Source organism: Stomoxys calcitrans, chromosome 4 (genome assembly GCF_963082655.1).
Source record: "Stomoxys calcitrans chromosome 4, idStoCalc2.1, whole genome shotgun sequence".
In the NCBI taxonomy this organism is placed as follows: Eukaryota; Metazoa; Arthropoda; class Insecta; order Diptera; family Muscidae; genus Stomoxys; species Stomoxys calcitrans.
In genome coordinates, this window is record NC_081555.1 from 148,864,305 (window position 1) to 148,877,981 (window position 13,677).

Below are 13,677 nucleotides of genomic sequence, written 5' to 3' on the forward strand. Positions count from 1 at the left end.
TAGTCGCTGAATAGATATATTTGAAGGGCAACAATTTACATGCACTTACCTTGAACACATTTGCAATGCACATCGATACACGGAGACAACGCTCACAACGAAATGAAGAAATAAAGTAAAAATTAAACCAGAGGCGGCCGAAATTTCATTATTGGAATTTAGTAAATCGAACTGAAAAGAAATGAAAGGAATTGAAAAAAAAATGGTTAGAAATATGGTGAAAACCTAAACTTATAATGTAAAATATTGAAAACCAGTGCTACGTGATGTCCGATTGGACTGTGAGAGCAGTTAAACAGCTGACGTGTATCGTGCGGTCCCTGGTTAGAATCGGAACATACGTCTTGCACGTCGGCATCAGCATGTAGTTATGTAGTCGCACAGGTAGGATCTTTGTCTCCTGATGCAGGTGGTCCACATAGGAGACAGCCTGTCGCAGTTCGGAGGGCGGTATTCTTACAGATCTGAATATTTTTCCACTGCGTGTCACCAAGTTGACGAGACCACACTGGCGCTGCATAACTTACCACCGGCCGGCCAATTGCTTTGTACGTGGTCAACAAGGTTTCTTTGTCTGCACCCCAAGTGCTGCCAGCAAGTGACTTGAGGGCCTTGTTTCTATTTTTGACTTTATCGCAAATTGCTTTGGCATGTGGGGAGAATGTGGAAGAGCTGTCACATATGACGCCAAGTATTTTGGGACACTTGATGGCCGGAATCATTTCTCCATCGACCATCACAGTCAGCTTAGTATTCACCTCACGCGTATTTGTAGTAAACAATGTGGCTGAAGATTTGGTGGCAGATATCTTCAACCTATCGCAGATGTCAACGTGCCTAATGCCATGAAAGTACAATTGTTCGCAAATGATACGATCTCTATGCCGTCTGGAGGGGGTGGAATGGAGGATAGGTAGAGGTTAAACAGTGCCGGAGATATCACCCCATCTTGGGGAACTCCCTGTTTCACTTTACGGTGCGTCGACCTCTTATCCCTAAATTCCACAAATGACTGGCGACCACACAGATAATTCGCGACCCAGAGTTTTAGGCCTGGCTGGAGGACGTGTTGGCAATGTCCTCAAATAGTTTGGCATGGCTGACCATGTCGTATGTCTTCCACAAATGACTGGCGACCACACAGATAATTCGCGACCCAGAGTTTTAGGCCTGGCTGGAGGACGTGTTGGCAATGTCCTGAAATAGTTTGGCATGGTTGACCATGTCGTATGCCTTTGATAGGCCATTGCCACGAGGGCTGTCCTATCACATGGCCTGGGCTGATTGAAGCCACAGCAAATGTGTGCGGTGATGACATGCAAAGCAGTTGTTGTGGTGTGCAGTCTTCGAAATCCATGTTGTTGCTCGGCGAATGGAAATTCTCCTACCTGACTCGGGAGGAGTAATGCCTCAAGCGTCTTTGCTACTGGTGAGAGAAGGGAGATCGGCCTGTATGACCCCCTCAAGTCCTATACAGGCTTCAGTAGCGGGATCACTCTGCCCATTTTCCAAACATCGAGAACTGTAAGAGTGTTCAAAGACAGGTTGAGGACAGTAGTGAGGTACTCAACTCCAGGTAAATACAGATTCTTCAACATTAAAGTAGAGATTCCGTAGGGGCCCTACGCCTTAGATGATTTGGCGCCACGGATGACATTCGTAACTTCGCTCACGGTTAACTGTGATGGCTGTTCATCGGCTCGGAGACCACGAACACGGCGAATGGCTCTCCTCCTTGCCCTGTCACTCTCGGGATGCACAACAAATTGACGGTTGAACAACCTGGCGCATCTCTTCGCATCAGTCACGGTTATTTCACCAAAAGTGACTGAGGTCCTGTCATCCCGTCTACCGGGGTTCGAGAATGACTTAACAGTAGACCACAGTTTGCCTACACCGGTGCCTAAGATACATTGCTCCCAGTGTTCCAGCCACAAGTTCCGTTTATGTTCGTTGACTACCCTGTTTATTTCCAGATTCAGCTCGCTGATTCTGGGGTTAGAGGAGTCCATACCACGAATCCCATCACGCTCGACTGCGAGTACCACTGCTTGCGCCGGGAAATTGGGCCGCACTTGGGGTATTCGAACGGCTGGTATAAAGCGAGCGGCTGCTGCGTTAATGATCTCTCAGAATTTCCTCTCGGCCACTAGCTCATCCAAGGGGGGTGGCAGTTCACTAAAGCGTCGATTGGTATACTCTCTGAAGTCAGCCTAATCGTCCTTCTTCTGATTGATAAACGTCCGGCGCTCAGAGGTTATGAAGTCGATGGTGAGAATTATTGGGAGGTGGTCTGGCCCCAAAGAGATGACGGCTTGCCAGGATACGTCACTCAGAAGATCAAGGGATGCAATGGAGATGTCTGGCGAGCTGCTGCACTTTCTCGTAATCCTAGTGGGATCATCCTCATTCAGCGTGCAAAACGTGTAGCCTTCAATCTGCTCTGCCAAAGCTATGCCACGCTGGTCGTTACCTAGGGGAGAATGCCATGAAGTGTGATGCACATTAAAGTTCCCCAGAACCAGACGATTATGGCCAGATAGTTACCCACTTATGTCGGCGTTATAGACTTGACCATTAATCGCGACACAGCTACCAACCGGCGGTATGTACACGTTGTATAGCTCTATCTCGGCAGTACCGGACCTGACTGACATGCACTCCATGTAGGGGTCACTAGCGTCAGGCGCAGGTGAGATAGGTCTATATTGCACGGAATGGTGTATCACGAAGGTCAATCCCCCACCTCCATTCCTTGAGCGATCCTTACGTAGCACATTGTATCCGTGACAACTGTGCAAGCTGCAGGTGTAGGTCAGCTTTGTCTCCTGGATTGCTGCGAACAATATGCTCTTCCGACTCATAAAATCCACAATCTCATCTGTCTTACCACGGAGTTCGTTACAGTTAAGCTACAAAAACGATACATTTTCCGGCACTGGCCTTGCAATATTTGGGCTGGGATGCGTATATTGCCGCACGGGAGAGGTCGGGGGGTCACATAGTCCGACGACAAGGACGTAGAAGACGACAACGACGCAACTTGTGAGCAACTGCTGGCTATGTTCGTATAGCACCTTGCGACATATCCAGTATGACTATACTCCCTTAGCGAAGTGAGGCCAGAGCAAGATCCGAAATGTACCCACTCTATGCACCGGTTACACCTCACCGACACCGTTCGATGATGGAGGCGGTTCTGGCCACCCGAACAGAATAAGGGTCCGGGGTTCTTTTCAATCCAGACAAGGACCAAAGGCGTGCGGTGAAGGCACTCCGGGATAAGCCTCTCCCATGGCGAAAAAAGACGAACACGTACACTGAGGCGGCAGCCCTTGCCGATGAGGGTTCCATCGGGTCAATCCGATGCGTACAACCGGATGCCATGAGATTTTTGCAGTGTGTTGTACACAGAGGCGGCAGCCCTTGCCGATGAAGGACTCCATAGGGATTGGGTATTGAATTGTTATCGATTTCATACGATTGCAGATAACAAAAAACCGATTAGTCGTGATTAAAACTTTTTAGGTAGTACTAAAATAAAGCACAGTTTGGGCATATTGTGAAAATGGGCCCTTCCTAGCCTATTCATCTGTCTTCTCATTTCCCGTAATATCACAGTGTCTTTGGCGGGAACTTAAAAATTAAAGTAATTTTGCAAAACTCTTTTAGTTACACTCACCTTCTTTTTCGATTGATTCACATCTCGCGATAAACCAACTCCCGTTATGGCCAAGGCCAGAGTACTGGAAGCTATGCACACCAAACTCAGTGCCAGAAACGATGTTTGGGTTTTGCGCAAACCCACAACTCCCAGTGATCCCGTCACTGCAGCAATCAAACCTGTCCATATGCCACAGCCTGCCGTGGACAGAGATGCCTCGCGCACAATCAGCAAAGAACCCAGGGCCACCAATGATATGGCCAAGACCAGTTGGAGAAGACCCAAAATAATCTGCACAGGGAAGGCTGAACAGCAGGCTGTACTACTTTTGTGTGAGGATGATGTAGAGGATTTCTTTTTCAGCGATTTGGAAGATTTAACAGAACTGCGATCATCTTTGATGAGTTCTGGGGGAAAACGTTGTTTCTTGCTTATTCTAGAATCCAAAGTGGCTGCCCTTGAGGCAATGGTTTCCTGCAGCTGTTGCTTGAACTCCTCGTGCGATATTAATTTGGGTTTCTTCAAATCATCACCACCCTGCTGGTTCTTGGCTGCCACAGTATCCACCAAAGCGGCGGCTGTTAGCTTCAAGGGCTGCACCGGAGGCTTCTCATCATACACCGGACTCGAGTAGATGTGACTCTGGGCATCCATGGGTTTGTTGATGCTGTTGTTGTTATGCAGTTGCTGTTTGTTGCCGTTCTGGCTGCCATGCTGTTGTTGCAGCATTAGTTCATCATCACTTCCGCCAGAGTTTTGCTGTTGCAACATGGCTATTTCGGAATTGGTCAAACTGTTGTGAAGGTGCTGTTGCATATTTGTGGTATTCGTACTTTGCTCTATGGTGGTCTGCATCATTTCCTCATGGCTATTCATGGTGCTGGGAATGATGGTGGTGGCAACCATACCACCATGACCACTGCTAACACCACCCATAGCCACAGCTATGTTGCCCATATTATTGTTGGCACTGCTGCTGCTGCCGTGGTTGCTCTGATGGGTTGTTCGATCCACTATGGTGTCCATGCTGCCCGTGGTTGAGTCATGTGAGTCAATCGTGCGTGCCGGCGATTCAGATTGCCTGTTTATATCACTCTGATTAGGGGCGATGCCATGATTACCAATTGCTGCATCGTTCATTGTGAATGGTGTAGAGTCTATGGAGGCCGCCACCAATTGCTGTCGTTTGGATGCAGGAAGAGAGTTTTGCGGTCAATGATATTTGACTATCGATCGTATCAAATGTTTACTCTATTTTCGTACTGTTTACTGTGTGTGTGGGGGGGTGGTTGAGAGATGCGGAGCTGTGGGCGGCAGGAAGAAAAGCTCTTTACACCATTGATACTTGTGCTGTAATCGAAGACATTTGGTTCCTGAAATGGCATGGAAGAGAAAATGGAGGAGAATTAATAAATTGCAGGTGATATTGCCATGCATTGGGAAAAAATTATCAAAGTGTTAAAGCGATATGAAATGGCAGTCATATTTTTTATTCATTATCTATGAATAGCGCATAATTGGATCATTTGTGTGAAGGTTGCGGTCAAAGTCGGCTTAGTTAAACTTATGAAAAGTAAAGGAAAGCACAAGAAAAGATTTTGGAATCAAATCTTGTTACAGTAGGGGTGTTTTATTTACCCATCGAGTGGATTTTCTCTCTTAGTTTGTATGCAGAAAAATGCTATCCTCGATTAGCTAAGCGGTGGTAACACGCTGCTTACTATCGCCGTTTATAACAAAACACATGGTGTCATCAAAATTTTAGATAAATCAGACAAAAATTGCGGCTCCAAGGGCTAAAGATATCTAAACGGGAGATCGGTTTTTATGGGAGCTATATCAGGTTATAGACCAATTTAGACCTAGATTGACAAAGTTGTTGGAAGTCTTAACAGAACACTGCATGCAAAATTTCAGCCAAATCGGACAAAAATTGCGGCTTAAGAAGTCAAATCGAGAGATCGGTTTATATGGGAGCTATATCAGGTTAAAGACCGATTTGCATCATATTTGGTACAGTTGTTGGAAGTCATAACTGAACACCACGTGTAAAATTTTAGCAAAATCGGACAAAAATTGCGGCTTCCAGGGGCTCAAGAAGTCAAATCGGGAGATTGGTTTATATGGGAGCCAGGGACGTAGCCAGGATTTTATTTTTTTTTTGGGGGGGGGTCTCCCCACATTTTTCAAAATGTGAAATTGCCAAAATTTTTCTGTTACTGTGAAATTGGTCAAATACCTCAAACTTTTTTTTGGTGGTCGTCGCTACTTGTGCCAGGAATTGGCCCACCCGCTATGACATGTGGTTTGCTCATTCTTATTTGATCTCAAACTATTGGGTTGCCCAAAAAGTAATTGCGGATTTTGCATATAGTCGGCGTTGACAAATTTTTTCACAGCTTGTGACTCTGTAATTGCATTCTTTCTTCTGTCAGTTATCAGCTGTTACTTTTAGCTTGCTTTAGAAAAAAAGTGTAAAAAAAGTATATTTGATTAAAATTCATTCTAAGTTTTATTAAAAATGCATTTACTTTCTTTTAAAAAATCTGCAATTACTTTTTGGGCAACCCAATACTTTCTTTTAAAAAATCCGCAATTACTTTTTGGGCAACCCAATAGTTTTATGATTTCACCTGTTATTGTTCGTCTCGGTCAATTGGTTTTAAATGACTTTTCATAAAATTTTATTCAAATTAATTAATAAACCAGCAAGGAAAGGCAAAAGTCGGGCGGTGCCGACTGTATAATTCCCTACACCTACCCTATAAATACAAAAGGGGGGCAGACGGACATAGCTAAATCGAATCAGAAAGTGATTCTAAGTCGATCGGTATACTTATCAATGGGTCCACCTCTCTTCTTTTTGGGTTACCACAGTAGTGGTGTAGGGTATAATTAAAGAACAATAAATGTTAAATATTTAAAAAAAAAAATAATTTTGACCTATTTTTAAGACGAGGCATCTACATTCTGCTTAAATGATGCCGCTTATTACTCCTCCCATGGGGAAACAATTAAAAGTGGTCTCATCTCGTCATCAAGATGTCATTTCAAGATTGGCATTGTTCTCAACACAACCAAAGAAACTTGCCATCGTTTGTGTACGTGTGCCAGTTAAATGAGAGAAAGAGAAACTCAAACAAGTTATGGTCCGGTCTGAACTGAAGGTTGGACACCATAGTAGAAGTGATTATGTAAAATTTCAGCCAATTCGAGTAAGAATTGTGCCCTTTAGGGGCATAAGAAGTTATATAGAGAGATCGGTTTATATGGGAGCTATATCAGGCTATGGATCGATTCGGACCATATGTGACACGTATGTTGAAGGTCTTGGGAGAAGCCGTTGTATTAAATTTCGGCCAAATCGCATAATAATTACGACCTCTGGAGGCTCAAGAAGTCAAGATCCCAGATCGGTTTAAATAGTAGCTATATCAGGATATAGACCGATTTGAAACATATTTGGCACAGGTTATTGGAAGTCATAATAAAACACCTCGTGCAAAATTTCAGACACATCGGATAAGAATTGTGCCCTCTAGTGGCTCAAGCAGTCAAGACCCGAGATCGATTTATATGGCAGCTCTACCAAATTATGGACCGATATAGCCCATTTACAATCCCAACCGACCTACACAAATAAGAAGTTTTCGGGCAAAATCTCAAGCGGTTAGCTTTCCTCCTTCGAAAGTTAGCGTGTTTTCGAAAGACAGACGGACGGACGGACATGGCTACATGGACTTTAAATATCATGGCGATCAAGAATATAAATGAGTAGGCGTTAAGTTCGGCCGGGCCGAACTTTGGATACCCACCACCTCGAGCATATATGTAAACCACCCTTCATCATAATCCGGCGAATAATGCATAATTTATGCCCCCATAGCAGCTTTACCGAAATATGGTCCGACTTGACCCAATTTCGACACGGACATTGAGTGGTCTAATAAGTACAAGTCATTGTTCAATTTTGTAAAACAAAATATTGGTCTTTTTGGTAGACAAATCCAAATATCTGAATCATATACGACACGGATGTCCAAAAGTCTAACGTAAGTAACTGTGTCAAATTTCGGCGAAATCGAATTATAAATGTGCCTTTTATGGGACCAAGACTTTAAATCGAGAGATCGGTCTATATGGCCGCTATGTTCAAATCTGAACCGATATGGGCCAAATTGCAGAAAGTTGTCGAAGAGCCTAACATAATTCACTACCCCGAATTTCGTCGAAATCGGACAATAAATGCTCCTTTTATGACCCCTGTAATGACCAACAATAAGCTAATACCGAAATATTCCTTTAGGAATATCCTTTCTATGGTCGTTAAAGGAGAGTTAGATAAGGATAACGGGAGCCATCAGTATGCTAGCTAATCAGTCTTGTAGGGGGGTTCGTATCCTTTCTAATATCTCCTCATATCAGCCTTACAATAAAAATTATAAAGACTCCCTTTAAAAATTTAACAAAATTTAAATAAATTACAATGGACCAAGGGTACTAGGAACACTTTAAACAAACAAGCCCCTAAGCAATATCCTAGTAACATTCGAATTAAAGAGCAAAATAATGGGATGGCTATATTGACAGACACAAAATAAAATGCAAATCGCGCTCCTAAGATGACAATGGAACACTCGCTCTTATCCCTACCCTACCTTTGTTTTAGACGTGAGCATCTTGACTCTAAAACCCCAAACACACACTTCTCAAGCTAAACTACAACCACATCATCATCGTAGAAAACCACAAGAAAATTCTCTAACCGATCATTATTTCAATCATAGTAGTTGTTTATTCAAAATAACTCATAATAAAAAAATCTTAAATTTCTAAAGTTATTTTTTTTTTTTTTTTCTGTTTTTTCTTATAACCTACATTATTATTATATTCTAATTTCTTTTTTCTTCGAGTGTACACTTGGTTTGGTAAGGCAAAACAAAATTAAAGGAACTGATATGTATCTGTTCTTGACTCTAAAGAGCAAAAGCAAATTAACAACACAAAAATAAAAATAAAAACCTATGTAAGTGATCTATAGGTATGAACGAATGTTTATGTGCTCCACCATAAAATATCCAAACAAGCAGAGAGCAAACAAAACAAAAAAAAATTGATCAGACTTAGCTATGTGCCTCTACAGCATGAATTTGGATTATAGCGAACGGGGAGAGAAAGTCTCCACACTGTGTAGGAGTACAACACTCTCAATTGTGGGGATAGAATCACAATTAATAAAATCTCTTTTCTTATTTCTCTTTATGGTAGGTATGGAAGTTATTAAATATGCTACTTATTTTTTTTCCCCCCCCCCCTTTTATGGGGAAGCACACAAAAAGAAAATAATCAGCAATAGTTTTAAAGCTGGTGGAACAGAGGTACAAATATGGGAGTTTCCACGCTAATTTAACTTTTTGTTTAAATGAAATTTTGAGGAAATTCAATAGTAGATTTTTTTAATTAATTCTGTTAATATATTAAGTAGTTTGTTTTTCTATAATTATGTAAATATGTTGGGTATATATATATATGTTATTTCACTATGATTGACTCACCATTTTCCGTCGAATCTGAAGAGGCCTCTGCAAATCGTTGGATGGAGTTGAATTTTTGATTACATAGATTGCTGAAGATTTTCGATGATTGCTTGTTGGGCTTAATTTATAAACTATGAATTATCTTATGACTATTTTATCTAAATTAGGACGGAAATTTTAATATTATAAAAAAAAAATTTCAGGAACAAACCTCTAGATTTAACTCCTCCCAAAAATTGCGTATTCCTTTACTACTTATTCCATATATTCTGCTTTCGCTGGATCAAATAGCATTATTATTTTTGTGCGATGGACGTAACGAGACAGCTATAAATGTACTTCTTTCTCAACAAAACAAATTTTTAAGCCAATGGTTGACACGATAAACCGTTGTGGGCTTCTTTCGAGTGTTGTTTTTTTCTGCTCTTTGGATTTCTTCTTCGTTGATATGATGGCACGTTGATTATGGGTGATCGATGATTGACCTCTTTGGCCGAATTTGCAATGTCGATCAAATAAGTGTGTATTCTATCAAAAAAAAAAAAAAAAAAATCCCAGCAAACAATAAAAAATGTTTGCCGTAAAACAATCGGTATGGAAAGATGTTTTGAGTCCCAAAAATCATGGAACCTCAGCTAAACCAAATACCATGGGTAGTCACGTGCTCCTAATGAAAACAGCAATATAGAGATAGGCTTGACAAGTCTGTTGGAAGTATCCTTACCAAATATTCTTAATAAGGACCAACTTAAAATTTTCTCCAGAAAATTGGAGGGGATTCAAATTAGGTTCCCAGTCCTAAGGAAATATTTAACTGGGACACTAATCACGTGGAACAAGATAATTCCTCTAAACCAAATACAATCACTTCTTTAGTCAGTTCACTGGGAATAAAATGGAAGTTTTAGGAAAGTTGTTTAAGAAACAAAAAAAATACACCAACAAATTACCGTTTATATAAATGTATATATAATATGTTCGACTTCAACGAAGTATACCTTACACAATGTATCCTTTTTTTTTTTTTTTTTCTTTTTATTGAAGGTAGTGACTTTATTACGTCGACGTGTGAATAAGAAAGAAAGATCCCAGAACATGAGTAGGGTTAGGAAGCCTTTCATCGTCGAGAAAAAAAACCCGGTGTGGTTCTTCTTGCCACCGATAACGCAGTTACTGTGCAATGTCTTATGCGATTACTAACTAAGTAATCGACGTTCCATTCCAATGCAATGAAATTAATTCACATGAGACCGTTAAAACAAATCAAAAATCTAACAAAAAAAATTAAATAAAAAAAAATATCGTACATACTGATTTGAGCCGACCAAATATCAAGACACCCCTTATGTCCAGTACAAACTAAATAATTCTTGCTCATTGAGCAGAAGAATTATTTTGAAAAAAAAAAGGACATCAATTCAGGACCTTATGTCCTTGGCGTGGTAGGTTCCCACCAGGTGACCGTTCAAGTCCTCCAAGACATAGTAATGGCTACCGAGCCGTTCTCGTATTCTGGACTTAAGGAACATCGGTGCCAGTTTCGAGTTAAAACTTTTCTCAAAATTACTTTGAGCAAAGTTACGACGATAAACCTCATCCCCAACTTTAAAATTCGGAACTCTTGTGCGAAGATTGTACCGCTGTCTGTTGTTCTCCTGTGCCTCTCGATGGTACCTTCTCATCTCCTGCCTCAAGTGCTGTAATTGGTCAGGGCGGTCGATCTTGCCCACTGGTTCATCCAACTGACGTAAGTTCCTCAACAAGGAATAAGACGAGCCATGCGTCACCATATTCAGGCCAAATAAGGCATAATATGGAGAGCATCCCAAGGACTGGTGGTAAGCATTTCGCAATGAACAACTTATAAAGCTAAGCCTTTCGTCCCACAGTCTATGGTCCTCCTTCAAATACGCTCGAATTCCAGCAATCAAGGACCGATTCACCCTTTCCGAGGCATTGCTCTGGGGCGAATACAATGCGGTGTAAGTGTGGGTCACCCCATATTCCGTAAGGAATGCGTTGAATTCGTGCGATTTGAATTGGCTCCCATTGTCACTTACGATGAATTCGGGCACGCCGTATGTATGAAAAATCTGTTGTTCTAAGAAAACCTCAATTGCAGCTGACGTAAACCTACGGAGAGGACATAACCAGTGATACCGAGTAAAATGGTCCAAAACAATTAGTAGACCTATGTATCCTGTCTTACTGCGTGGGTAGGGCCCCAAAAGGTCAATATACATCCTTTGGAATGGACGCACAGAAGTAAGTTGCCCAGTGATAGGTGGTTTTAACACAAAATTTGGAGCTTTCGTCATCTTACAGACGTCGCAGTCCTGTACATACTTCCTCACATCTCGCAACATACCTGGCCAATAAAACCTACGCCTAATAAGCTCCAATGTCTTATACGAGCCACCATGGGCGGAAACAGGACAATCGTGAGCCCTAGCAATGACTTCCCTTTGTAGTTGGTCCGGAATCCATAATTTCCAGGCCGATTCTTCTTGAAATTCATCTCCGTTATAGTGGTGCGTCCTCATATAAACGTATTTGTCAATAACCCTGACATCGGGATACTTAACCTGATTATCTTTTATCTTTTTCTTTAGCTCCCCATAAGAGTCACTATCAAAATGTGACGATTCAAGATCTACTTCGGGGCCAATTTCCTCCTGAATGCTACTGACATCACCTTCTGGGATCCGAGATAATGCGTCAGGGACAATGTGCTCCTTCCCTTTCCTGTGACTAACACTAAACTTATAACTCTGGAGCTGGAAAGCCCACCTGGCTAGTCTGCCACTTAAGTTCGTTTGACGCATCAGCCAAACTAAGCTTGAATGGTCCGTCACAATCTCGAATTCTTGCATCTCAATATAGCATCTAAATTTCCGTATCGCCTCTATGACGGCCAGACATTCGCGCTCCGTGACGCTATAGTTACGCTGTGCTGAGTTCAACTTTCGACTCATGTACGCTATCGGACGTTCCGCGTTATCGTCATCCAATTGAACCAGCACAGCGCCTATTCCAAAGTCACTGGCATCACAGTGCACATAAAACTTTTTGCAAAAGTCAGGATTTGCAAGAACTGGAGCTGTTGTGAGGAGAATTTTTATCCTCTCGAAAGCAGTCTGGGCTTCATCAGTCCAAACGAACTTGCGTTTTGAAGATAGAACCTCAGTAATGGCAAACACAATAGTGGAAAAATTTCCAATAAATCGTCGGTACCATCCCGCAAGCCCCAAGAACCCTCTAACCTGTTTGAGGTTCTTTGGTACCGGCCATTTCTGGATGGCACTGACCTTATCGGGGTCAGTCGTAATGCCACCTTCTCCAATGATGTAGCCAAGGTAATTGACGCGTGTAACGCAGAACTTACCCTTCGCTATATTGAGAGTAAGGTTGGCCTTACGAAACTCGGATGAGATCCTAACTAGCACTTCCAAGTGTGATGCAAAATCAGGTGAAACAATCACAAGGTCGTCCAGATAACCGAAGACGCAGTGGCGCAAATCACAGGGGATGATGTTGTCCATAAGCCTGCACATTGTCTGCGGTGCGTTGCATAAGCCAAAAGGCATAACAACAAACTGGTAGAGAGGCCTACCAGGCACCGTAAACGCAGTGAGGGCCTTGGACTCATCATCCAATGCGATTTGCCAATATGCATCCTTCAGATCAAGCTTCGTGATAATGTTGGCCTTGGGCAGCCTGGCGAAAATGCCCTCAATCGACGGTAAAGGGTATGCATCTTTCTTCGTCACTTGGTTTACCCTCCTCGCATCTAAGCAGAGTCTTACCTTATTAGGTTTGACCACTAGCCTAATCGGAGAGCTCCAAGGTGACGAAGACGGCTCAATAACACCAAGGGACAACATACGGTCTACCTCCTTAAACATAAGCTTTTCCACTGCCGGTGAAACGGGGTAAAACCTTTGTTTAATAGGGGTAGCCTCGCCCACATCTATCTTATGGCGAATCAAATCCGTCCGACCCAGACCTTGCCTAGCAAAATTCGGAAATAAGGACATGACTGTGTCCAGCTGTTGACGTTGATTGGGATCAAGCGGGTAGAAAGATTGACAGGAATCATTAGGTTCCTCCTTATCTTCAAGGTCATGGTTGTGCAACACAGAAAAATCTATCGAGTCACTATTAGAATTACTTGCAATTAAATCTATAGAATTCAAAACATCCGGAATCATTTGAAATGATCGAAAAAAATCAATCCCTAAAATAAGTCTCTGGGCTATGGAGGGGATAATTAAAAGCCGAAGTCCATGTGTTTGCAATTTAAACGAAATCTGAGTGTCTAGCCAACCTCTAACCAGTAAGGGACTTCCATCAGCTGTGTTCACAAATGACTTACATTTATGGAAACCCTCAAAGGTAGAAAAATCAGTCAAAGCCAACGAAGAACCAATGCAGCTTATGCTGGCCCCAGTATCTAACAGTCCTAGCTCGCTGAAT

The 13,677-nt window shown here is 42.2% G+C and overlaps 1 protein-coding gene across 2 annotated transcripts in view; it reads right to left on the reverse strand.

The window, feature by feature from the left end:
* LOC106090293 (uncharacterized) overlaps positions 1–13,677 on the reverse strand; it is a 139,328-nt gene that overhangs the window by 52,789 nt on the left and 72,862 nt on the right. For both annotated transcript variants that reach the window (XM_059368321.1, XM_059368322.1), the window contains exons 3-4: positions 3,683–5,037; positions 50–171 (exon numbers count right to left, since the gene is read on the reverse strand). In XM_059368321.1, the coding sequence (XP_059224304.1) occupies positions 50–171; positions 3,683–4,804 (1,244 nt within the window). In that variant the 5' untranslated portion in view covers positions 4,805–5,037. The remainder of the gene's footprint in view (positions 1–49; positions 172–3,682; positions 5,038–13,677) is intronic.